Source organism: Mastigoproctus giganteus, chromosome 3 (assembly GCF_048544385.1).
Source record: "Mastigoproctus giganteus isolate SK-2022 chromosome 3, ASM4854438v1, whole genome shotgun sequence".
Taxonomy (NCBI): Eukaryota; Metazoa; Arthropoda; class Arachnida; order Uropygi; family Thelyphonidae; genus Mastigoproctus; species Mastigoproctus giganteus.
Genome location: NC_143577.1, coordinates 208,511,820 through 208,538,559, shown reverse-complemented (window position 1 = coordinate 208,538,559; position 26,740 = coordinate 208,511,820). Strand labels below are relative to the sequence as shown.

Below are 26,740 nucleotides of genomic sequence, written 5' to 3'. Positions count from 1 at the left end.
TTTAACAATTGAAATATTATGGGCTTCCATGGGTAACTGCCATTTGTACCTTCTTGAAAAGAAAACTGATAGTTCCCTATGTGTATATTTTAGTTATTTCATCCATTTTAATGATTTTAGTTATTTTAATGTGTTATCATTTGTTGCTACGTATCCAATTATTTCAAAGGCACTACACATACCTCTGTCTGGGACCCACCTTTTGGGACAGGACTATCAACCCCAAATTTCCCAAGTTATTTAGTAATATACCTTTGTCTCTTCATCTCAGATATTTTTCAATTATATACTTCTAGTTTTTTTTTCACACTTCCTGAATTTAATAATATACCTTTGCCTCTTCTCATATGGTGCCTCCGTAGCCAGGTGGGCAGCAGCAGCAGTGCATAGCACACGCTTCTTGATTAGACCGGGGTTCGAGCCCATGCCCACCAAATACGGAGGATGCGGAAAGATCAGAGAATGACCACTGCATATCCCCGGAGCAATATGGCCTTAGTTGCTAATGCTCCTAAAAACCAGATAACAAACAACAACAACAAGCCTCTTCTCATATATCTTTCAATTATATACTTCTAATTTTTTCACCTCCTGAACTAAACTATTATGTTTTTAAGGGAAATAAAGTATTCTACTATCCTATAAAAACTGCTTTTAAACTTTTGTAGCATAAATATTCTACAAGATATTCTAAATATTCTATAAATATTCTACAAATGTTAAAAAAAAAAAAATTGCCAGACAGGAACTTTCTGAAAAGTTAATAGTTGCAATAGATTGGCTAATAATTAAAAATTATTCTAGTTTTTATATAGCAAACCATTTAGTTTTGTCTAGGTGTTCATAAATTGAAAATAAAAAAAAAATAGAATTAAGCAAATTTAAATTGTATATCCCAAATGCTACACACAGAGACTAGCTAAGGCTGTATTATTAGGGATGGGAATGATGAACTAAAAAAAAGAATGTTATATGGGATTGTTCATTTCCAGTATCTTTATACTATCTGTTTCTTACTCTTTCGTTTCTACTTTCTTATACCTCACTTTATTCACCACCAATTGTGGGGGATGGAAGAATTCTTTATTTTATTCTGGGAATAGAATTCAATCTTTATTATTATTAATTATAATTTCTGTTATTAATAAATCTCTTTGAACTTTCAGACCCACCTCTCTTAACTTTGTATTTCCTCGTTTATTTTCCCCCTAATTTTCCCCCCTCCCACATTAACACCTGACTTGTATACTGCACAGAAAATCACAGATTCTGGGGGAATAGAAGTTCGTGTATGTCTCCTCTGGACTGGCTGAGTATTCAGAATGACTCATACTACACTTGATAAACATATACAATATTGTTTATTCACAGTATATACATTAAAAGAATATATCATACATCATCAATTGGGTATTATGTTAATTACTAGCATTATATGTGTGCTACGATGTAATGATAATCACAACTCATATATCATGTCTCTTCATGTCTTTCTGCCTTTTCTCCTTCTGGTTTAGGTTACATCTTATAACATTCTCCTGCCTTCTAACAATTAAACTTCCCAACTGGGATTACAGCAGTGAGCATAACACCTATATGTGTATTTTCCTAGATTTATAAATCCCCACTATAATCTTTCTTTAATTATCCCTTCCAAAATAATTAAATATGCATAGAACATAGTCTCAACTTAAAACATACTAGTCTCGAGTTCATATATCTAAATCTTCCTTGCTTATTAACTTATCTTTGTGATGAAGTACATATATCTATATCTTATGAACTTTCTCCTTCCCTTTATGCTAAACAATATCAAATCAACTATCAACTAATCTAAAATATTCTCTAGAGTCTTTTCTTCAAATCAAGCTTAAACTATTATCTGGTACTTACATAAAGCTTAGGGGATCACTCTTTACACAACCTTTTTCTCAGCTCAGGGGCGGCCATCATCATCAATATAGGGCATCATCAGACTCCTACTGGAATTCGTCATTGGCTAAAGAACTGCTGCTCATCTACAGGAATTCTCCTTCGTTCAGGAGCTCACTCTTTTCTCCATAAATGGGTTGCTCTGGCCCGCTTTGGGCATCTGATCAGCTCGACGATATTGGGGTGCATAATAAAATTATCAGGACTCTCCTTACTGCTCTATCGAGAAGCCAGACTGTATAACTCTTCCTTATCTTTCTATACCAAGACTTTTCGATCCTTATCACTCAGCTCCAGCATATGTGTTGCCATCTTTCATTGGGCATCTCCTTCCTATTTCTACTTTGTGGCTGACTTATCCCAGAACTTGCCTAACAAATTGTCTTTGCGACAAACTGCTTCAATTTCCACTACCACATTCCAGCGATTCTTCCGGCACTTCTCGGGATTTCTTTCCAGCTGCACATCACTCAGGCCCACCCACGGGAACTCTCAAAACTTCCGAAAACTTCCAAACTGTCAAAACCAGTTTTTTGGGTTTTGGGTGGGCCTGAGTGATGTTCGGCTGGAAAGAAATCCCGAGAAGTGCCGGAAGAATCGCCGGAATGTGGTAGTGGAAATTGAAGCAGTTTGTCGCAAAGACAATTCGTTAGGCAAGTTCTGGGAGAGGTCAGCCGCAAAGTAGAAATAGGAAGGAGATGCCCAATGAAAGATGGAAACACGTATGCTGGAGCTGAGTGATAAGGATCGAAAAGTCTTGGTATAGAAAGATAAGGAAGAGTTATACAGTCTGGCTTCTCGATAGAGCAGTAAGGAGAGTCCTGATAATTTTATTATGCACCCCAGTATCGTCCGAGCTGATCAGATGCCCAAAGCGGGCCAGAGCAACCCATTTATGGAGAAAAGAGCGAGTTCCTGAACGAAGGAGAATTCCTGTAGATGAGCAGCAGTTCTTTAGCCAATGACTAATTCCAGTAGGAGTCTGATGATGCCCTATATTGATGATGATGATGGCCGCTCCTGAGCTGAAAAAAAGGTTGTGTAAAGAGTGATCCCCTAAGCTGTTATGTAAGTACCAGATAATAGTTTTAAGCTTGATTTGAAGGAAAGGACTCTAGAGAATGTTTTAGATTAGTTGATAGTTGATTTGATATTGTTTAGCATAAAGGGAAGGAGAAAGTTCATAAGATATAGATATATGTACTTCATCACAAAGATAAGTTAATAAGCAAGGAAGATTTAGATATATGTACTCGAGACTAGTATGTTTTAAGTTGAGACTATGTTCTATGTACATGTAATTATTTTGGAAGGGATAATTAAAGAAAGATTATAGTGGGGATTTATAAATCTAGGAAAATACACATATAGGTGTTATGCTCACTGCTGTAATCCCAGTTGGGAAGTTTAAATTGTTAGAAGACAAGAGAATGTTATGAGATGTAAACTAAACCAGAAGGAGAAAAGGCAGAAAGACATAAAGAGACATGATATATGAATTGTGATTATCTTTACATCTTAGCACACATATAATGCTAGTAATTAACATAATCCCCAAATGATGATGTATGATATATTCTTTTAATGTATATACTGTGAATAAACAATATTGTATATGTTTATTAAGTGTTGTTAAGAGTCATTCTGAATACTCAGCCAGTCCAGAGGAAACATACACGAACTTCTATTCCCCCAGAATCTGTGATCTTCTGTGAAGTATACAAGTCAGGTGTTAATGTGGAGGAAGGTAAATTAGGGGGAAAATAAATGGGGAAATACAAAGTTAAGAGAGGTGGGTCTGAAAGATCAAAGAGATTTATTAATTACAGAAAGGAATTATAATAACATATATTAATTAAGCTTTTATTCCCCACAAAAAATTCATTTTTCACCCCCTACAATTGGCAGACAAAAAAACTACTACACTAGTGTATACTAGCCCTTGGATACTACTGCTTTGTCCCATCTTATTTATCTCTTTAGGACTGCTCTGCTGAATTTACACTTTTACCATAAAAATACACTTAATAACCTATCAAATTAGATATCTATATACAAGACTCAGCGACAGCTGGTGTGGTATTTATTCAACAATCTCAGCAATTGTCCTAACCAACTATCCTTCTGTCTGCTATACTCAAATATCTTCTATAATTACATAGGACGCACAAAAGTAGGCATAGTAGCAAATGCTGTAATTCAGTGAGACCAATAACTTGTTTTGATAGGCTGAAAAATGTAGTTGAGGTATTAGTATGCCTCCGTAGACGAGTGGTCAGGAGCGGGAGTGCAGTAGATTGATTGATTTGGTAGTTGTTGGCGCATCGGCTTCTGTGGCCATATTGCACCTCCCAAGGTTTTTGCAGTACTTTGATCCAAGCCCGAGGCGGGAATCGAACCCGCGACCTTTGGGTTGCCGGGCAGGTACTTTACCCACTCGGCTAGCCCGGTCGGCTGAGTGCAGTAGCACATGCTCTTCGAGTAGACCGGGGTTCAAGCTCCTGACTGCTTAATACGGTCTATCTGCCAACTTGCACTGGACCAGCATGGCAGATTATGGTCCATTTCCCTCAACATGAATTGTTGAGGAGGCTTCCATCCTGCAGTGGGTTGATAATGGCTACAGTTATATTATTTTTTTTACTCCTGTCGTAGGAGTACTAATACCTAAATATAGGATAGAAGTACTAAAATGAGAATTGCATATATATTTGCAAATCTCATTTTAAGAAGGATGTAGACCTGTTGGAAAGGATATAGAAAAAAAGCAACAGGATTGGTTATAGGTACAATGCAATATTGTTTGAGAGAGAGTGATTTTAATTCTGGAAGCGTTAGCATCTGAAAACCAAGCATTTATGTGGCAGCTTGAAGTATTTAGGGCTTTAAAAACAGAAATTAATTCTACCATTAGTAAATGGTAGAATTAATTTCTGTCTCTCCTTGTAGAAGCTAGAAGTTTATCTGAATTTAAAAAGGATTGATTAGTTATTTAGAAGAAATAGTGGCTGTTAAATATTTCTTCTGAATATTTGATCTAGTTCTCAACACTACACACATGTACATACACAGTACTACTGAGAAAACCACTTCAAAATGTTTTCTGAATGATGTTCCTCATTGGCTTGAATGTTCTTAATGAGCTGAGTGAAGGAAGTAAGATATAACTAATTCACAAATTGGCCACAGAATCTTGAAGAAACTATCATCCAGTAATCTTCTTCTATTGTAAATAAAGAATAAAACTTTAGATTTGAAAAGGACATTATGTGGTGTCAACTGTAAATATAATTAAATAAGACTTTTTTTCTACATGACAAAGTTATGGTTTATTTGATTATAAATCATCGTGAAAAAATTTTACAAATTTCATTTGAAATTTCATTAGAAATAAAATTTCAAATTTCATTTTTTGTAACAAAAGGGATAGCCACAAAAGACTTCAGTTAAATTGCAACACTTGGAAATTAGGCACTTGTGAGATCTACTCAATCCATTTAAAGACTTTAAATGGATTGAGTAAACTTAATGGTAATGGTATTCTTACTCTTTTTCAGACAACACACACACACACAAGGAAACATAAACTTAAATTGAAAAAGGATGGCTGCAGGATAGATTTGCAAAAATTTGCTTTCAGCCAAAGAGTAATTGAAATTGATTATTGCAACAAAATACCATTTGGTGTTGTTGGAAGTAGGTAGTTTGAATTAAGTTTAAGAAAGAATTAGATTTATTATTGGAAGGGATAGGCTGGGTAGTGTTTTTTTTTTTTTTTTTTTTTTTTTGATGCTGTATAAGCTTGTTTTCTTACATCATTTGCCACTAATAATAATAAAGAGTATGGATGTTTTGAGATTGTATAATGAATTCTTTCTTTGGTTTGGAATAGTTCTCACATAAATTTAATGAAATGCTTAAATTATTACAAAGTAACAAAAAATATAAAAAAACTGCAGCTTTAAAATTATGACAGTTATAACAATTTCTGGTAATTTCTAATAATTTCTGTGGTATTTTAAATTTTTTACAAGTATGAGGTGTGCTCAGAACAGAAAATTTCAAAATTGCTTATACTAGATTACTTGAAAACATTTTTACCATGTTATCTGACTATAAAGAACGCTTAAGATGTTATAGACCATCTTGACCATCTATCCATCTAGCTGGAAAGTATCCTGGTTTCCTTCACTGTCATTGCTATCCTCATTTCCTTCATTGTCAGCGCTATGATTACCACAGTGTCACTTGATGAAGTAAAGTGGTATCTCAAGGAAGGTATCCGTCAACAAATACATTTGAGGGGCTCAGTACCCATCTCCATGGAGAATGTTTATCAGTCTTTCTGTAGAGAAATTGTACAACATAATGCAAACCTCTTTTCCTCAAAATTTTGTTTACCAGCTTACCCAGTTCTTTAGAGAATATTATATATAAAGCCCATGGACATTGTGGTAATACTAAATTATTCCTCTGGCCATAATCATTCTATCAAAATAGGAATCCAATGTATATTCTCAGGATCCCTGAGAATATACCTATGAACAAAGCTTCAAGATGAGCTTACCTACATCAAAGAGATCACTGCCAGTAATGGATAATCTTTGAACATCATCAGTGAGAACATCAGTAATACTATCCAGAAATTTAACAGCAATCTTACTAAGCAGACAACATACAGTTCTTGTATTTCTGTTTTTTCCCCCTGATATTGGTGAGAGGATGACATGTGTAACAGCAACTTCTTGGATCATATAACTTCAGAAGTTCCATATACCATGTTGGTTATGAATGCAAAGAAATGTATATTGATAAATTTTATCATATACATTTGATAAATGTATATGATAAATTTCAATATAAATTTTATTGATAAATTTTATAAATTTATTGATAAATTTTCTAGCTGCATCCATAAACATTCTAAGGATGCTCAATTTGGAAGTTTGTATAAATCATAGAGCTTTCTGCCCTCTCCAGTATTGGATATACTTGATTTCAAAACTACAGAAGTGTTATCAATGTACTATTGCCATGTGTTCAAGGAGTTCTTCATAAGATGATTTTCCAAAATCATTCATCAGCTAATATTTTATTTTATTATTTTTTAGTTGTTTTTTTTTTTTTCCATTCAGGGTATCAATAGTTCCTTGCAAATAAAATACTTGCTAGTTTCAGCAATACATTCAAGTGATAAATAAGCATTTAATCTTAATTTAGTCATTTTATGATAATGCCACATCTTCTTTTCTTTAATTTAAAATATAATTTTCTTGGAGAACTGCAAAATTTACTTCAAATTTTTATATGCTTTTTATCTTAATGTGTCTTATTATAATTTAAAATTATGAAATTAAAAAAAAAATGTATGGTGAGAAAGGTTGCTGACTCCTGCGTGAACCTTTCATGTTTAAGAGGCACATATCTTCATGAAGACAAAGATTTTCTGCTATAAATGAAGGAAATTCTAACAACTAAAAGTTCATTAGAAATTTTTTAAGTACAGAATAATATTCAATAATGTATAAATAGTATATAATGATTTAATTATTTTAATTAGTTAAGTAATTTAATCATGTGTAGCATATAAAAATTTTGTCTTTGCACACAGAAATTCCTTAGTTCGTTTTTCTTAATTGCTAGTTTTTAGTTCTCTACATTGAAGCTAAAAAGTATGAAAAGAAGATTAATTTTATTATTACATAACATTAATTATAATTTTACTTGCTTTTTTGACTCAGTAATTTTTGTTTTTATATATATATATATATATATATATATATAATGTATTTATAAATGATTGAAGAGACTTTATTTTTCCACTACGTACTTCTCTCGCCTACACAAAGTTTAGCGACTATTTACTGCTACTTTGTAAGTTTATTAATCCTTTCTATCCTGGGATGTACTACTTCATTTGTTTAATTCCGATTTTTTCAAAATACTCTCGTAATTTTAATTTTTTTTAACTTACTGCCTCCGAATTCTGACACACAGGGTCGTTATGGTATGCTGTAAATACTTTGACTTGGCTTTGAATAAATCTCTTTTTGGCTTCACACCTGTGCAATACGGACACTCTCCTCAGTTGGTATACCACCCTGGCTTCAGTAAGTTATTCCTTTTCTCTTTTTCTGCCTATGTTGGGTCAGCCATGAAATATACATATACTTTATTTGTGCTCACCGCTACTTTTTGGCCTTATTTATACTACTGTTAAATTCAAAATTGCTTCTCCATTTCTACCATGTGCTACATATATTTCATGTCAGAAACAGAGGCCTTACTTTTTGCTGTCTTTCCTGTGGTTTAATTGGTCACATATTGTCAGTAGGGTACGTTTCCAATTTGATGATATTTCACACAATTCGGACACCGCTGCTGTTAGGGGTGCCATTAAATTTATTTATAATTGGCTTTCATATTGCTCAGTAATTGACTTCCAAATTCTAAATTATATTAGGAGCATTCCTTCCACAATACTCTCTTCTTCATTACGTTTCCCCCCCTTTTCTTTTCTTTTCTTTATGTATTATTTTATGGTTTTAGTAATTATTTCATTCGACTGGTTTGCCATACTACTGGCATACATTTTACTTTATTTAGTTTTATAGTTTGTATTATGCAACATTTGGTGGAATGTGCATATTTGCTGCCACTGATGTTTGCTTTACAATTTTCATTGTTGTATTTGGTTGTTTTATTATTACTTATATATATACACATGTGTGTGTGTGTATATTAATTATTTTTTCTCTAATTTTAGGGTTATTACCGTGTATATAGAGGTGATGGTACCTGTGGCTTGAATAAAATGGCTACATCATCTCTTATTAACTGAATGCTGAAGCTGAAGGAATTGACCTAGGATGTTAATTTCTGGCCTTACTAAAAACATATCTAAAATTTTACTTGTAATATAAAATGTTCATCACTTAACTATTTTGATATAGTAAGGTTAAAAACATTTTGAATAATATAGTTTTTTAATAATATATAGTATTAAAAACAGTTATTTGTAAAAAAAAAATCCCGTTGAAATATGAGAGTTGTGACATTTTTACTTAGTTTTTAAAACTATATTTTTTTTGTTATTCAAATATAGTATATAAATGATTGTGTAGTGTTTTTTGCTTCTTTTTGATTTAATTTTAATGTATCCTAATCTCAATTGCCTGTGATATATTGAGCTGAAGATATTTTGGATAATTGGAAATGCAGTTAACGTGAAAATCTTAAATCAATAAATTGATATAATTTGGATAATGAATGGAAGAGGTTCCAGAAAAATATTATTAGCTAAAAACCTCTTTATTCTAGTGATTTCCATTAGAATTTGACATACATTCTTAAAATGAATGTCAAATTTTAATGGATAAATTTTTATTTTGGAAGGTAATTAAAAGAAAATACTAATGAATTAAAAAAAAACATACCAGTATATAATCTAATTTATGATAAAATATTAATATATATTATCTACATATTAATATTTAGGGTCACAAGACAAATCCCTCTTCCTTGCGGCTTATTAATTATGTGGTTATATGACACTGTTTTATAAACTTCAGTAAAAGATTAATATATAATGCTTTATGAGGTATATACCTAAAGTAATACTGCATGGTAATAAAAATGTTGAATTTTTTTTTGTATTATAATTACATTTTATATCGCGAAAGATGAATGAAATACTTAAAATCAGACAGTTAAGTACAGTGAACTGAAAATTAACAATCATATAGTACAGTTTGAAGCATAAATAAAACAAAACATTTTCCAAATGTGAAAAACATATATTCAATTTTTCACCCTGCGAGAAGTCATTTCTCCCTTCCCTGATGCCTTAGATGAGAGGAAGATATTTCTCTTCTCCAAGCACCAAATTGCACTGATTCTTGCTATAGATCTTCATATTTATACAACATAACATACAAAAAATATATGCTGAAAACTGACAAAATGTATGCCATTTGGTTTTATTTAATTATATCCCAAAATCTGCTTTTAGAAGTTTATAATTAAGTAATAAAATGCAGGCTCGCATGTACCTATTGTTCCTATATAATATATAAATGTGCAGTACATATAAGTATATTTATTTATGATATGTTAATATTTCAACGTATTGTTATTTCATTTATAATTATATTTACTGCATATACAAAATTTCAAATATTTCAAATTTTGATATTTGTATATAAAATTAGCTCACTAATTTTTAAGTTTCACAGCTTAGAAATTTGTTAAATAAACCTTTATCAAAGGAATCTGTATTTGATATATATAGGTAAATTTTCTGAAATGTCTGTGTAGAATTGGTAAGTTCAGTTACATGCTTAAGAATTAACCAAGTCTTCGTTAATTCTTAAGCATTTAACTGAACTTCAGATAGTTGAGATGTTCTATTATTTTGTTTTATTTACAAATTTCTTTGAACCTGTAATATTTTTTAAGATTGCATTTGTGTTAAAAAAAAAAAAAAAAATTCACGATTGTAATTATATTATATAAAATAATTATACAAAATATGTAAAGTGTATCATATGTTACTGTTAAGGTTTTTTTTTTTCCAAATAGGTTAACATGGCAATAAAAATGTTGAATTTTTCTTTATTGTTATTACATTTTATCTTTTTTTATATCATGAAAGTTGAATGAAATACTTAAAATCAGACAGTTAAATACAGTGAACAGTCAATAAATCATACTGTGGATTTGGACATACTGAAGGATGTTTCAAAAGAAAAATATCTGTAAAATTGTCTTCAGCTTATCATATAGAAAATACAAGCTTTATATTAAGTCTTAATGATGTATCGAAAAAGTTTATTATCCTACAGTTACGCATACTTTTTTTTTTTAAGTTAAAACAGTTCTTTTTTTTCTGATGTAATTTGTAAAGGACATTATAAGGTAATTCATACAAAATGTACTGGAAGGAAAGAACTATTTTACCACATGAAATTATTTATTGATTTTAGTTTAAGACATTTAAATTACACAAACAACATAAAATTTGCTATTTGGATTATGCAATTTTGTTTTTTCTGGTTTCTTACTGAATCCTGCCTTCAGACCAGTATGGGACTAGGGGAGTACCTATAAACTAAATTAATTAATTTCTTATTGACTTCAAAATTTACTATACAATATATATTAAGCTAATAACTGAAATTCCGTAGGTAGTTAATTAATTGCCCATGGAATTTCATTTGCTTTTAACAGAGATGCAATGCCTCGGATATTTGCTAAAGGAAAATTTAGCAAACCATTACAGTTAAAGTCTGTGTTAAATATTTAAAATTGTCATAAGAAACTTTTTAATGTTGTTATGGGGGTTTGATGGCACATAAGCTATTTTAGCTATAATGCGAAACTTTTTAAGTGAAACAACACCCTTTAATTAAATAAATTTCAATAAGTAAAGACACCAATGAAGGGCCCATGGTGTCCTATTAATGATTTATTGAACACTGGGTTGTAGAGAGATAAGGAGGAGGGTGCAATCCCATTGTTGGCAGTGATGGGACTGCCTTGGAATACCATGTCCAACTATGGAGGTTGTACCTTAAAATAAAAAAAAAAAAAAAAAAAAAAAGGCATCAAGCTTCTTTTGAAAAAGCCCAACCTTGGAGGAGACATATGTGGAATGGCTGAATATTATGAGCTACAGTGCTTTAGTAACTAGGTACTTTTTAGGGAAATTGATTGAGATCTAAGATGCTGAGAGGAGTTAGTAAAATGACGGCAAAAATTTCATGGTTATATGTTATACTAGAACTAAGAGACACGAATTCAAATTATTGTGGGATGGAAGAAGAATTAGAATTGTAGGAAGTTTCTCTTAGCCAATAAGTCGTAAATTACTGGAATAAGTTACTTCCATGAGTAGTTGAGGCTCACAGCATGGTAAAATTCAGAGGCGAGTTGGATCAGCACATATGCAAGGAGTGAAACACAAGGATTCATGTTTTTTTTTTTTAAACAGGTATAATTAAGTCTACTGTGAATGAGGGATGTTGAAGCTAGGGGCCCAAATGATAATTGTAATTTCACAGCTGAATATTCCTGGGTTGAAGAATATTCTCAGGAAATGCTGACACATCACTGGGAAAGTTTTTTTTTTTTTTTTTTTTTTAATTGTTTGTAGAGAAAGTGATTGAAAGACTTGGCAGGCCTTCAATTAACTCTGTCTCTTCCCCCCCCCCCCCCCCCCAACACCAAGCAGGTATTTCCTTTTATTTCCTGAAGCTGGCATTCTCAACAAGTGGGTCTCATCCTTTTTCTATGTGGACAATTTATTTTTATTTAGAAAGGGTAAGTTTGCAAACTAACTAAAGCTTATTTTTGTCCACTAGTGTATTTCAGTACTAGTTGGAAGATAATGTAATTTTTTATCTGAGCAGTCTGTTAGGGGTGTCGGGGTCGGGAAACTAAACCATTGAAGAAAATTATTTCAGTCATAAAATAAAAAGTTTTATTCTGTGAGGTATTTACAATTTAAAGTAAAAGCTTCAAGCTGTGGAAATTACACAACCAACTATGAGGTAGTCACTGTACGGTGACGCTTACACATTTAGTGGAATTTCGATTCAGCTGTGTCGCTGATCGCTTCATTCCTTTCAGTTTCCAGGTGCCTGGTACCAGCTCAGCACTATGCTTACTCCTCGTTGATATAGAACATGTAGAATTTAAAGTCTATGCTGGTCTTACATCACCATTTTGGTTCATAGAGTTCTGTATTCTCTTTAGCAGTGTATGTAGTCTTATATACAAAAAAGAATAGTGTAATTGTTGATGGTGATTTGCTAGGAATGTCAAAACCCAAGGCCAAATAAACCTGGTAGAAATATCCTTAGGTTGAAGGATACTGCTGACTTGATGTCATTCAATCCAGGCAAACTTACAGTTAATGTCCATGTTAAAAATGTAATAAGCACCTTTTAAACAAAACAGTCCTTTCACTAGATAAATTTCAGTAAATGTAGACAAACTTATGGACGGAAGTGCATTAGCATTCTAGGATCCACAGAGAGACTGCTGATATTCATAAAGAGATGCAGCCAAGTATGTTAGAAAGGAGACTGACTGATGTTTCACATTGTGTATAAAGGGTCTGGTTTTATCAAAGCTGAATTCTGTGTGGTTGCCAAACAATCACATTCTCTCTCTCTTCTGATAATAGTGGACAAATATCTTCAAGCCAAATGGTATATAGAATCTGTCTGAAGTCTAAATTGAGACTCATGGAATGTTATGCCACTAGTAAATGCAGTAGAAGGTAAATAAATAAAGGCTGCGTGTCATTGTCCACTGTCCTAAGCCTTTTCAACTAAATTAACTTCCTGTGATTGCAGATAGCTGAAAATTGTTGCCTTACTTTTGTTTTATTATTAGGACAAGATAATGAAATTTCTGGTTGAAGCTCCTGCTTCATGGTTGGATAGCTCCTGCACTGGTTTCTTGAAATTGTTTTTGAAATACTGATACCACCTTTCATGACACATTGACCTTTATTGTACAACTGTTTTGCTTCAAAAAATTTAAATCATCAAAATGATGACTTGTCAGTTCTGAGTGAGATTGTCTTAAAATGATTATTGGTTAGTAACCACCACCATCATTTTATTAACTCTTGTTGTGAGGTATGCATTAATTTTTATTGGATAATCATAACTACAGTAATATTTATTTTCACATTCTATTTGCTGTTATAATTAAAATATTTATAAAGCTGTGTGTTAACATCTTATCTATCAATCATAAAATAATACAAAATGCATCTCATTAAGTAAATATATAATTTATTTTGGAAATTGATAGTTTTTGTAGACTAGGAAATTTTATGTGGTAGAGATCTTTACTGACTAAAAAGTTTTGTTCGTGTTTGAATACACTAATGCTCAAAATTTAAGGAACAAGCAGAGAGATGCAAATACATTTTTAAATACAAATAAAAATACAACCAAACAGTGGCGCCTCCGTAGCCAGGTGGGCAGGAGCAGCAGTGCGTAGCACACGCTTCTTGATTAGACTGGGGTTTGAGCCTGTGACCACCAAATACGGAGGACGCGGAAAGTTCAGGGAATTACCACCGCATATCCCCAGAGCAATATAGCCTTAGTTGCTAATGCTCCTAAAAACCAAATAACAACTGTGGAGGTTATTTTGCATTTGTCGCTCACATTATCAACTTCATGAGGCCACCTTTGGTAAAAATGTCACAAAAACATTTGTATGATTCTTTGAGCAATAGGGAGAAGAAGGAAGGAAAACATCAAGCTGAAGTAGCCAGTTCACTGAATATGATGCATCATTGTAAGCAGGCTGTAGAACAAGCGTCCCAAAACATTGACTATCTGTTCAGGGCCACTGTGTATCTCCACATTAGATGACCTTTACCTGGTGTGGAGATACAGAATGCTATAGAGACTTCATAACATGGTAACTTGCTTCAGAGCTTGAGTGATCTACAGATGGGCTTGTACCACATGAGAGGGGTTTTTATTCAGATTCACCAGTTCTCTGTTCCTTTGATCCCAACGCACAACAGAGCATGTTTGAAATGGTGTTGACATCATGTCAGTTGGACTCAGGGAGAGACTGGCTTGGGTGGATAATTTGTGATTGCCACTGGACCAACAGCATTTTTGGCATGTTACTGTTAAAAAGGGGGGGGGGACAAAACTTGTGAGCCCTGGGCTAACTACAGCCAATCTGTCCCTGACTAGACTTGGGAGCATAGGAGTGATGCTCCTTGTTTATGAATAAAGTACAGGCTTCAATATTTTTTCAGCTCCCTTTCTCCTGGAGGAAATATAAAACCAGATTCCATCCTAATATCACAGAAAGAGATGCATTTAGAATTAGTGGTTTATTGGTGTGGACTGGAATTGCTGTCAATGGTCACACAGATTCCTACATAATCCAGTGAGGAACGCTCAGCAAAAAAATGATCAAGATGAAATCCATAATCCTAACACTTGCCCCTTTTCAAAAGGAATTGGTCCGGATTTAATGGCAATAAACCATGTCCTAATTGAACACTTCCATCTTTAGAGGGAGAATATAACCTGTATGGAATGGCTAGCCAGATCGCCAGACCTTAATCCAAGAGAGCATGACTGGGAAGTTTTATGCAGAAAGGAGGGTTACCAGTTGAAAAACATATATCCGCACCCTCTCCAAGCTATCATAATGGCCATGACTAATGTTCCATATTATGTATAAAGTGCTTGGTTCTTATTTCTGTTAAGATGGGACCAAATTATTATGGACTTTATTTATGCTTTGCTCAAATTAATAGGTCTTGTCGTAGCTGTGTTTTAGGAGCATTAGCGACAAGGCCATATTGCTCCCTATATACTTTGTAAATTGCATGTGTTCTGCGGTCGATTTTCTCTTTGCTGGACGAAAAACCCGAGTTTACGGGAAGAAAAATCATGCTATGCTCGTCTGAGACCGACTAACTCAGCCAAGTTGTGAAAAGTCCCATAAAAATTCCGTCATTGACATAACTCGAACACAGGTCTTTTTATACCGTGTCGGGGAGGACGGCGATCCTACCAACTGTGCTACCCATGAGGGCAATAGGTCTTGTGAAAGGATAGCATGGTTTTTTTCTACCAACAATGGATTTTTCATTATTGAAGACCTCCATTGCCATCTCATCACGAATATCCATTTCAACCCAAAGGATCAGGAGCACCTCATACTGCTGGAGGAGGACCATTACCGGGCTCTCTCGCAATTTGCTCAAGAGATGTTTACCAGACTAAGAACCCTACAGCGACTACCCTAGAGCCTACTGTTTAACCCTGAAAAAAGCACAGACACTAGACAAACCATTTGGTTACCCACTAGTGAATTTCAAACACCACCAACTCGCAGGACCCAGAACACCGCACGTAACCACACTCACTAATTACTATAAAAGGATTAAAAGAAGACACCTACATCAAGAAAGAAGAACTGTACTAGAAGACAACATCCCAAACTCAGGCTTGCATCTCAAGGATAAAAAAAAAAAAAATACTGGATTGGACCATGAATGACTGCGGCTACACTGCCCAACGCCAATATTGGCGATCTGAACCGGACTCTTCTGCCGCCCCCTCCTTTCACCTGGTGAGGCATGGACCTGCCTCACTGACTCTCTGGGGTCGCCTTCCCTATCGTCCCCATATTTCTACCTTTTCCTCCCAGCCTTCAATCTCCCCATCCACTCTATCTGTGTGCCAGTGAATACCCTATACTTCCAAATTTAACAACACCCAAATTGCTTCGCCCACAAAACTTTCGGCCCTTTTTTTTTTAGGTCCTTGCCACTGAAGTCTCAGGAAATTAGGTGACAGGACCTGCCAGAGTAATCTTAAAGTACTGGTGTACCTGGTCTGCCTCCACGGGGCGAAGTGTGGGAAACGTCGGGCCTCAGTGGGGTCTGACGGCTAAATGGCCAGAGGAACAATGATACACAACACTACACGTAAACAATACCCATATATTTTAAATCTCCGGCCTTTGCAGTGATCCGTATCACAAGACAATGTATACCACGCGGAGATGGGGGAAACCCCTGGTGCCGTTTGACTCTAAACACACTTTACACATTATTGCATCGGTGCTAAGTTGCTTCAATAAATCATGAAGATATGGATAGAACTTTCTGGTGTCCCAGTTTGTAAAGTCCATGTACTTTCTGGTATTCGAGTTTGTCAAAGTGCAGTAGCATATGCATTTTAATTGACCGTAGTTCTCGGCTGCATGACTATTAAATATGGTTAACAGTTGTATGCATTGTCAAAATGATTAGTTCTAAACTCTGATTTAGTGGTCGTGACAAAGTATAAAGAAAAAATTAATAAAACTAGTCTTTTCACTTAAATATAGTCTGCATTATTTCTTACTGCTGCAGTACCATATTAAAAAAAACACTGGCTTATTTTCGTCATTCATATTACACAAAAGCGAAATGTTTGAATTTTATAATTCTGTAGCAAATCAGCTGGAAATAATTATAAAAATCTCAGCTTTTTTGGTCATCGAATTACAGAACTTGCTTGCATGAACACTCAGTTGTTTCAAGACCTTTAAGACCCTGAATGCAAACAAGAAAATGCAACCTCTTCAAACATAAAAGTCTTAGCGTTAATCCTCCCCCATAAACATGAAAAGGTCTGTTAATTTTGCAAATCCTTAAAGCTGGCTCTTCATGCAGATGCTTTGAAGTTTTTATGTTTACGAGGACCTGCTTAGAAGCGCTTTTATGACAATCTTTGGTATTGGATAAAATGTCCTTGACTCATGTGAGATTTATTGCTGCTCCACATGTAGAATATAATGAATGCTATTGCTTCTCAGGAAAGAACACTACTGAAACCTTAATAGAGCATCGTGCCCTCATGGGTAGCACAGTTGTAGGATCGCCGTCCTCCCCACACCCGGTGGAAAAGACCTCTATTCGAGTCCCGTCGATGACAAGAGGAATTTTTATAGACCTTTTTCACAACGTGACTGAGTTAGTCGGTCTCAGGTGAGGGTAGTGTGGTTTTTCCTCCCGGAAACTCGGGTTTTTCGTCCAACAAACAGAAAATCGGCTTCAGAACTCACGCAATTTACAGACAATTAACATGGAGCAATGTGGCTTAGTCGCCGATGCTCCTAAAACCCAACCACAACAACAACAATAGAACATTGAAAGTCGTGATTATGAGCCTTTTCGACCTGAACTAAAATTTTTGTTTTTATTTTTGAGTATAAAAGGTGTAGAACGATGCGAAAAGAAAACAAGAGAAATACGAAGGGATGTTTTATTCATGGGATCGATCGAGGTTAGCTGTAACGAAATCGATATTCATTTCTCCGCAGGCAAAACCGAAATGACTGAGTGGATAAATGGTGGTCAACTGAGTAAAACAAGTGGAACGTTAAAATTTATGCAACCCTTTCGAAAGAACCGTCCACTCTTTACTTATGTGTGGAGATTTCTTATCTTTAATGTGTCTATTTTCTTGACAATGCTTTAGAGTGGCTGGTGCAGCATGCCTCGGAGGAAATCCATTTATGTGTTCGGGTTACGTGCTCGCTGCATCTTCCTAAAGGAAAATATAGCGTCGGCGAAGAAAAATGAGAGGAAAGAGCATCATCAGGGAATTAGCTACATTCCGAGATTCCATGAAGTCGAGCTATGTATTCCAGGTAAAGAGGTACCCTGACGGCTGAGCTTCTGGTTGCTATAGCAACGCGCTAGGTGATGCGGACTGCTGTATATTCGTGCGATTACAGTGAAAGAATGTAGGAGACAATGGATTGCTGCAATGGTTGTAGCTACAGGCACGTTGGGAGAAAGAGGCTCGAATAGTATGCGCGTGCCATCACGGAAATACAAGAAGTGCTCATAGTTGCCGAGTTGAGAGAGGAATGCGCAGATGATGGCTCGAACGGCCACCTGTCGGGCTATAGCTGAAATGCAATGCTTTTTTCCTTAAGTAAACCCTGGACGCCCATCATTATTTGGTGATCCAAATGAACGGTTAATTGAGTTCAGTGTTTGAATCAGAAATTGTTTATAATAATAATAAACAACCTCTTATGATTTCATAAACAGAAACCTCAATAGTACTGTTGATTAATATTTATCTTTTTCAACGTCTGAGTGTACGACTACATATATTTCACAGCGCAGCAAGAGAGAAAGGGTTAGTTCATAAAAGAAAGGGCAGAAACCGAAAATTTCTATTTAAGCATTCAGTCAAAAAGAAAGGTCTTTTGTTTACCTCTTAAATCTCTTCGCAGAAGAACGTTTAGCGTGACCGTTCTTTCAAGTTAAAATGGTGCTAAGCAAACACTTCTGTTGACACCGAAATGTTTCTCTTTCCTCTCGCATTACCGACTCTTTCGTCGCTACAGCTGTATGACATGCAGTCCCTGAGGACAGAGCTTCTCCGTCCTTGCGCAAGTGCTGACAGATATAAAACTTTCTTCGCTTCTCTCCTTCCCCTTCTGTTGCTTCTCACATTTCAATGACTGAACCTCTGCTCTACATTCACCGATGCTGAAGGAAGAACCCTCAGTTTGTTTCGTTGCGAGAGAAAGAAGGTGCTATTTTTATCCCAATAGGATGACCTGTAACAAAATTTGGAAATAGAAACATGCATCCAGTATTTTTTAAAAATATATTTTAAGGATAAAATTAGAGTTTCACGTTCTAAAAGTAACAAACTGTAACCAATGTGGTGTGGATGTCACTGTCTATCATTAGATAGATCCATTTTAAGGCGTTGATGATGATGATGCATCGGTCTTCCCCAACAACTTTTAAAAGTTATTGATGTATTGTTTATTTTTCTATAGACTGCACACACTGCATCTATATTAGAATGTTTGGCTTTTGCCTGCATTGCAAATTTTACTGTGTTTGTTACACACATTTTTTAACAGTTTACTTGTAATTTTAATAAATTTAAAATTATTCTAATAATCGCTTTTGTTCAACTTTAATTTTACAACTTGGTTTTATCCTACTCCTAACTTCCTCCAACCCGAACAAAATACAAAATTGTAAAAGGGATCGGTCTTATTAGGACCAGCTCATTCCGAACTCAAGTTAGTATTATGTCTGTAAACTGACAGCATTTCATGGTCGATTTTCCTGTTTTTCTGTTTGAAAAACTCGAGCTTCCGCGAGAAAAACCATACAACCCTTGCCTGAAACCGACTAATTCAGCCATGGTATGAAAAATGCTTATAAAAATTTCCTCGAGTCATTGACGGGATTCGAACCCGGGCCTTTACCACCTGGTGTGAGGAGAGGGCGATTATAACCTTATGCTACTAGCATGGACTCGTTAAAGAGGTGGAAGGGGGCTACTCCTTCTCCCAGCAGGGTTTATTCTCATGATATTTCCTCCAAAGCAGTGGTTCCAGCCTTTACCCCCTGCTTTACCAAGTTACATTCTAAGGCTCCTTCGTGGAAATAATCGACCCCAGAACGCAATTTACAGACAATACACACGGAGCAATATGGCCTTAGTCGCTTATGCTGTTGTTATTGTGGTTGGATTTTAGAAGCATCAACGACTAAGGTCTGATCTTGGCGGTCGGTCAAGTTTATGCCTATTCAGTTTCGCCTACGTAACCATGGACGTGGCACTCGAGAAACAGTATGCTGCTCTCAGATTTTGTTTCTGTCTCAAGAAAACATGAGCTTAAGCATATGAAATGTTAAAAGGAGCTTATGGTGAATCTACACTCCCATACAGCACAGCTCGCAAATGGTTTGGAATGTTTAAAGATGGACGTAATTAAATCACAAATATTGGCTGCCCTGGAGCTCCAACCATTGCTGTCACAACAGAAACCATAAACACTGCTTCTGTAATCGTGAGAAAACTCGTCGTATAACAATAAGGCAACTGGCAGAGATGTTGAGAATACCAGTAGGAAGCACACTCGGTATTCTCCATGACCATTTGCATATGGTACGTGTTTGTGTATGCTGGGTTCCAAGACTACTCACACCTGAGCAACAGTAAGTTCGCATGGAGGTTTGTTAGGAGCTGCAAGGGATGGTTCCTGAAGATGATGAGGTTCTGCACAAGGTGATAATGGTGATCATTTCGACTCAGAGAGTAAGCAACGGAGCTCAGTTTGGAAGTCTAAGTCATTACCAACACCGAAAAAGCAAAAGTTGTGGCTTCTGCACGAAAGGTAAGGTTGTGATCCTCTATTTTTTTTGACATTCACAGAATGGCTTACCAGCATGTTGTGGTACGTCGTACGACTGTTACCGGACCTTGGTATAGAACTGTACTGCACACTTTGCGAGATCACATTCGTCGCAAACAACCACAACTGTACGCAGGTGGACGGATGCTACGATGCTTCCAACGCGACGATGCGAGACCTCACATTGCTGTTATCGAATACTTAGCCAGCATTAATGGAAAATGTGTTGAAGAACACATTTTCCATTAATGCTGGCTAAGTACTCGATAATTCATCCGTCCTACAGCCCTGACTTGCACCTTAAGGTTTTTGGTTTTTGTTTATTTACAAAGTTAAAGAAGGAGCTGCGAGGAAAACGTTTCCAGTCATCAGAAGTTGTAAAGACATCGGAAGCGATTCTAAAACGCATGTAAAAAAATGGCCTCCACCACGTTTCTGAAGAATGGCAGAAACGTTGGAGTATATACACTTACTCCAACTGTTCATCAAATGGATCTGCGCGGTAGCACAGTGGTATCATGATCGTTCTCCCCACATCGGGTGGAAAAGGCCCGGATTCGAATCTCGTCGATGACGCGAGGAAGTTTTATGGGCTTTTTTCACTCCGTAGCTGAGCGAGTCGGTCTCAGGCGTAGATAGCAAGGTTTTTCCTCCGGAAAAACTAGGGTTTTTCGACCACTAAAGCAGGAAAATCGACCAGAGAACACACGCAGTTTACCGACACAATATACATGGATAGTTGAAGTGACTTTCTAGGTGACCCTAATATAATAGTTTAATATTATAAGTTACCAAATGGGGACTATTTTAAAAATATGGATGATTAATAAAAGTATGTTGTAACAAAATTTTGATGATTCTTTATTGAACAGCCCTCTTATGATACCGCCTGTCTGTCACTAGGAGCATTTAACCGATCATTCTAGCAGGCTCACCCCATATAGTTGGGACTTAAAGCCAAAAGATCTGCTTTCTCCATGCTAAGAACTCAAGTGAATTCACCAACAGGAATAGAAAACAATTAGACTTACACTGCCTGGCCACTTTATTAGGACCGCATGTCACACCCCTTGGAACAAATTATTATATTAGGGCCACCCGTAATTTCTTACTTATACCCGTTTTAATGTAATATGTCTGTAAATTGTGTGTTCTCTGGTCGATTTGCCTGTTTTCTACGCCTGAGACCGACTAACTCAGCCACGGAGTGAAAAAATCCCATTAAAGTTCCTCGCGTCATCGACAGGATTCAAACCCGGGCCTTTTCTACCCGGTGTGGGGGGGGGGAGGACGGTGACAATACCACTGTGCTACCCTGCGCAGACACTTTATTAGGACCGTGAATGTTTTGGCTATATACAACGGTATGCAAAAATATGTAAATTGAAGAGATCATATGGTGCGTACCTTGTGCAGGAAAGCCTTATGAAGTTATGTTATCCGACTGGTGCCCAAATGAATTCACTAGTGGTGAGAAAGGGGCAGGATCTCACGATCTTATAAAGAGGCATGATTATCATTTCGGGTTTATCAGGTGTTACAGCAGAGAGATCGGCTTCACTTGTCAAATGTTCAAATATTAGTCAAGTAGTCTTTAACGAGTGGTAAAAAAAAAACAAAAACATCCGTGAACTGCAGCCGAAAACGTAAGGTGACTGACAGAGGTTCTCGCCGTCTGAAACGAATTATAGTGTAATCGTCGCAAACAACGGAAAAAATTAACCTCTACATTTAAAGCAGAGGTTAACTTTTACTGATTTACTCTTTTCAGCAGCGATGGACGACTAACGGACGAAACCAAACGAGGCACAGGAACCATTTTACTGTACACCCACAAGTAAGCCGCTTCAAAAGTTGAAGCGGCTTTACTTGTGGAGCACGTTTTCATCGTATATCCTTGGTTGCTGGATGTCACCTTCATATTCAAAGTTCCTTGTTTATCCCATAAGGACTGGAGTTACCCCTCAATGTGAAAATGCAACCATCCGCCTAACGAAATGTGTGAAAGGATGGTTGAGGAGAATTGCGAGCATCTACCCAAATTCTCTGCCAGCGGTACTCAGGAATTGAGGACAGGTTTGTTACATGAATGGTCCAGTAACTCACGCACACAAATTTATTTTATTACAATTTATTTTTTATTATTATTCCTTCAATTAGCTACGTGGTTGTTTTAAAAGTTCTGAGACTAGCCACACTTTGGCGCTGTAAGAAGCTTCATGTGTCTGCGGTCAAGTGTAACCAGTCAGTAACAAAGTTGTATTTCCAATGGTAGAAATTAAATTGCGCCATACCGAAACTACTTCACAGAATCCAGCCTTGTATCCAGGGTGTTTTTGAGCAGTCTTATCAAACTTTGGGACTGTTATAGGGCATAGGGTTGAAAAAAGTTCATAAGGACATAAGTCTGGAAGCACTTTCTTTCCTTTTGCCTGTTTTCTTTTTAAGGACGCTCGTCAATAAGTAAGATGATAGGTAAATTTCAATGATTTGCATATCTGACGTCACTGTTCATGAATGCAAATTTTGTAACGAATCCATCTACTTTTGGGCAAGTATAATGAGGGTTCTGATCTGTCACTTATGGTGCCCATTAACTATTTTAAAAAAACGACTTTGGCAGGCGTACTTACCTTCATGCTATGAAAAAGAGGAAACTGGCTGTAACTCGGAAGTAAAGGATTGCGGGCCTATAACCATATGAGCTTTTCCAGCTCTGTGCTCAGTACAACACACCCATAAAGTTTGACGAGTCCTTTCACACACACACACCCTGTAAGAAGCTAGCTAACTCAGGGAATGCTGGGTAGAAAAATAACTCCTGTTCCATGCTGCTCACCTAATCAGTATTTCCAATGAAAAGCTCCTATCTTAGAAATAATTGTTTTTAGATGTTTTAAGAGAAATATGCGTATGTTACGTCAGCAATAACAAATTTTTAAACTGTGCTTTAGCTTTAGTTGCATCGTTAAGCCAGTAGCCTCAACATTCACTTGAAATCAGATACTTCTAGAAAACATCTCTGGATGCAGGTTTGACCTTTCTTAATCTCCAAGTTTCATTAATTTGCACGTATTTTAAAGGTTTCAATGATGAATGCTATATATGTGTGCCAATTTTAAGTTCGCACTTGCTTGCATTTTATTTTAGTCTTCCCTTATTTGTATGAGGTATTTTGTATTAATAATAAGCATGCGTTTGACGTTAATATAATAAAGATATACTCATATGCATTCGTCATTATCCTCCTGAGCTGTGGATAGCGGGAAAGTGTTTATTTTCTCTCTCTCTCTCTCCAAATGATTGTGAAGCGTTAGATACGCTCTCTTCTGATGAAGGTTAGAAAACAAGTTATTTCGAAACACAGACATCTCTAAACATTACTGAAGATAACACAAGCCCAACAGGTTATCACAGATACAAACAATTTACTGATACCTCATGGCCTTGATTGGTTCTGCTCTTATCTTAAAATAGAAGGTACCGGATACGATTTGTTTGGTGTTGAAACAAGATGGGGAAAAGGTGGATGCCAGTGTTTGCTTTTAGTTGATTCTTCAATAGAACATGAAGGCGCAAGAGAAATAGAAATAAGGGTAAACGGAAATTGAGACATGGATCCATGAGGACCAGAAAATCCTGAAATTAGGATTGGGCAAATTTCTTCTTTCTGAGTTTAGAAATTTCAGTTTATATTTGTCAATACTGTAATCTATTTGAAGCTATTTCGAGCAGTGTGAATAGAAAATAAAGTTTTATAGCTGCTAAAGCTCATTCCCAAAAAATCAGTCCATTGTATGAGAAGCATCCATACCATAATGTTTCCTTTAAACTCCACTGTTGAGTAGTTGTGGTAGGTGGCGTTCAGAATTTTCCAAACCCAAACTCGACAGTCACAAATGAACATTGTAGCTGGATTCTTCACTCCCCGCTTCCCGACCAGGGTCCACGAAGGATGAACAACGAACCATTCCGAAGGAGATTTGACTTTCTTTTGGAGTAGTTCGTTTCCTGTCACTTTTATATTTTTTCTTTATCTACATTCTCATTTTTTACTGTTTTCGGAGGGGATATTCGTATACTCTTGTCAGGATAATGTACAATCCGATAACAACACTTTACTGAGAAATAACCAACACTTATTCATACTTCAATGATAAGTATTTTGTATCCTTTGTGTTAATATGAGGATCAATCAGTCACTTCACATAAATAAATACACAATCTCCAAAAAGAAAGCATCTGTTTATCATTATTTTTGAACAGCCAGTGCTGATGTACGTGTTGTACATGAACAGGATGATAACATCTCTGGTAACAGCATTTATCTCCATGTCCTATTAACGGTTTCAATTGACATTTCCAATATGAACAAAATATGACTCCGACAAGAAGATATTTCGTACGCCACTTTATGTTTCATAAATACTTTCATCCCTCGGGACGACTACTTTTTTATATTACCACCCTTAACTGCTTTTGCACACGGTGTTTTATTGTTAATATCCTGTTTGTGACGATGCTCCACCGTCTGTGGCGCCTTTTGGTCAGCGACAAGCTATTTGGTTTATTACAGACCATCACGTGAGGCTTTCGCGTAGTAGCGTGTGCATAAGAGGGAGTCATGTGACGTTCCCACTTGAATATCTGCCAGCGGTAATAAGGTTTAATGGAGCCCTTCTGGGGGAAATTTAGCGGAACAAAATGTAACTATGAAAAGCTGCGAGCTTCCTACTCTCCTACAGAGACATAATTGGCTTTGCGAGGGGAATCAACAGAGCACCGAGGGGAATTAACATTTCTTGAGAGATTTATACGAACATTTTTTTTATTACTACTTATTGTAGACACTTGTAGCAGTTTTCTGCATGGATATGCAGTGAGGGCGTATTGAGACGTGTTCGTGGTTGTGAAAATCGTCATTCGTTTGCCGGATGTGGGTCGTGTCTTAGAGAACCGCAAGATTAGTGGCTTACTAAAATATCCTCTACTCCACTCAGTTATTGTCATAAGGCTTTAGGCGCATTGGCTAATTAGGCCATACTGCGAAGTATATATATATATATATATTATGTCTATAAATTGCGAGTTTTGTGCTCGGTTTCCTGAACGAAACACCCGAGTTTCCGGTAGCTTGAGACAGACCAACTCAGCTACTTTGTGAAAAAAGCCTATGAGAATTCCTTCTGTCATCGACGGGATTCAAAGGCGGGTCTTTTTCCCCGGGTGTGCAGAGGACTGTGCTACCCCAAAGGACTTCACTCAGTTAATTATTGTCATATGCCAAGGATGTTGTGTGAGAATTAAGACCTTGAGAGTGGTAGCCGATTTTAAAACACGACTACGAAAAAAGATTCAAGTGTTTTTATTGGAATGAGGATAATAACATCTTTTAGCTACATGTTAAGCTTATAGGTAACTCTAGAATATGAAGAAACTCGTAGGTTTGCCTGTTTATCTGGATGAAAATCAGGCTAACCGATGATAGAATACACGCAGTTTGCAGAGATGATGCACTAATGCCTCATAGCTTTATCATTTTTTGGAGTATGAGGCTGCATTACTAACGCGAGTTTAGCCCAAGTTCAGCATGATTCTGGTATCCACCTAGAACAATCCCTTTTAATCTAGTCCAGGGATTTTAATTCTTTCTTCTGACTGCAGAACCCTTTTGCAAAAGGGTTCTTTGGATGAAATATTTCAGTTTATTTTATAATAATCCTGAAGCTCAGTTGTTACAGCTTTCTAAGCTTCAGTTAACGAACAATTGGCAATGACAAAGCTCTCGTCTTGCAAAGTCTTTTTTTTTTATATTCCCAGTCCAATGTCTATCTACTTGGGCGTAGACACTGACCAACTTAATTACAGAAAATAAAATCCAGATTTGTATTTAACTGAACCACTAGAAATGTTTATTTTAAAATGAATAAAATTTCGCTGGATTTTTCTGCAAATTATTTCTACGATTACCGTTGGTAGTTGCAAAATATCACGAATCTTTATTGCGATAAAATTTAAATATATATGTACTTTGTGGAAATATTACAGATAAAAATAGTGCAAGGTATATACAGACACT

General features: G+C 36.0%; 1 protein-coding gene across 1 annotated transcript in view; it reads left to right on the top strand.

The window, feature by feature from the left end:
* Positions 1-9,346, top strand: part of LOC150088640 (cathepsin L-like) — a 98,695-nt gene extending 89,349 nt beyond the window's left edge. Inside the window, exon 12 of the mRNA XM_090369601.1 lies at positions 8,699-9,346. Within this exon, the coding sequence (XP_090225727.1) occupies positions 8,699-8,773 (75 nt within the window). The 3' untranslated portion in view covers positions 8,774-9,346. The remainder of the gene's footprint in view (positions 1-8,698) is intronic.
* Positions 9,347-26,740: the final 17,394 nt, after the last annotated feature.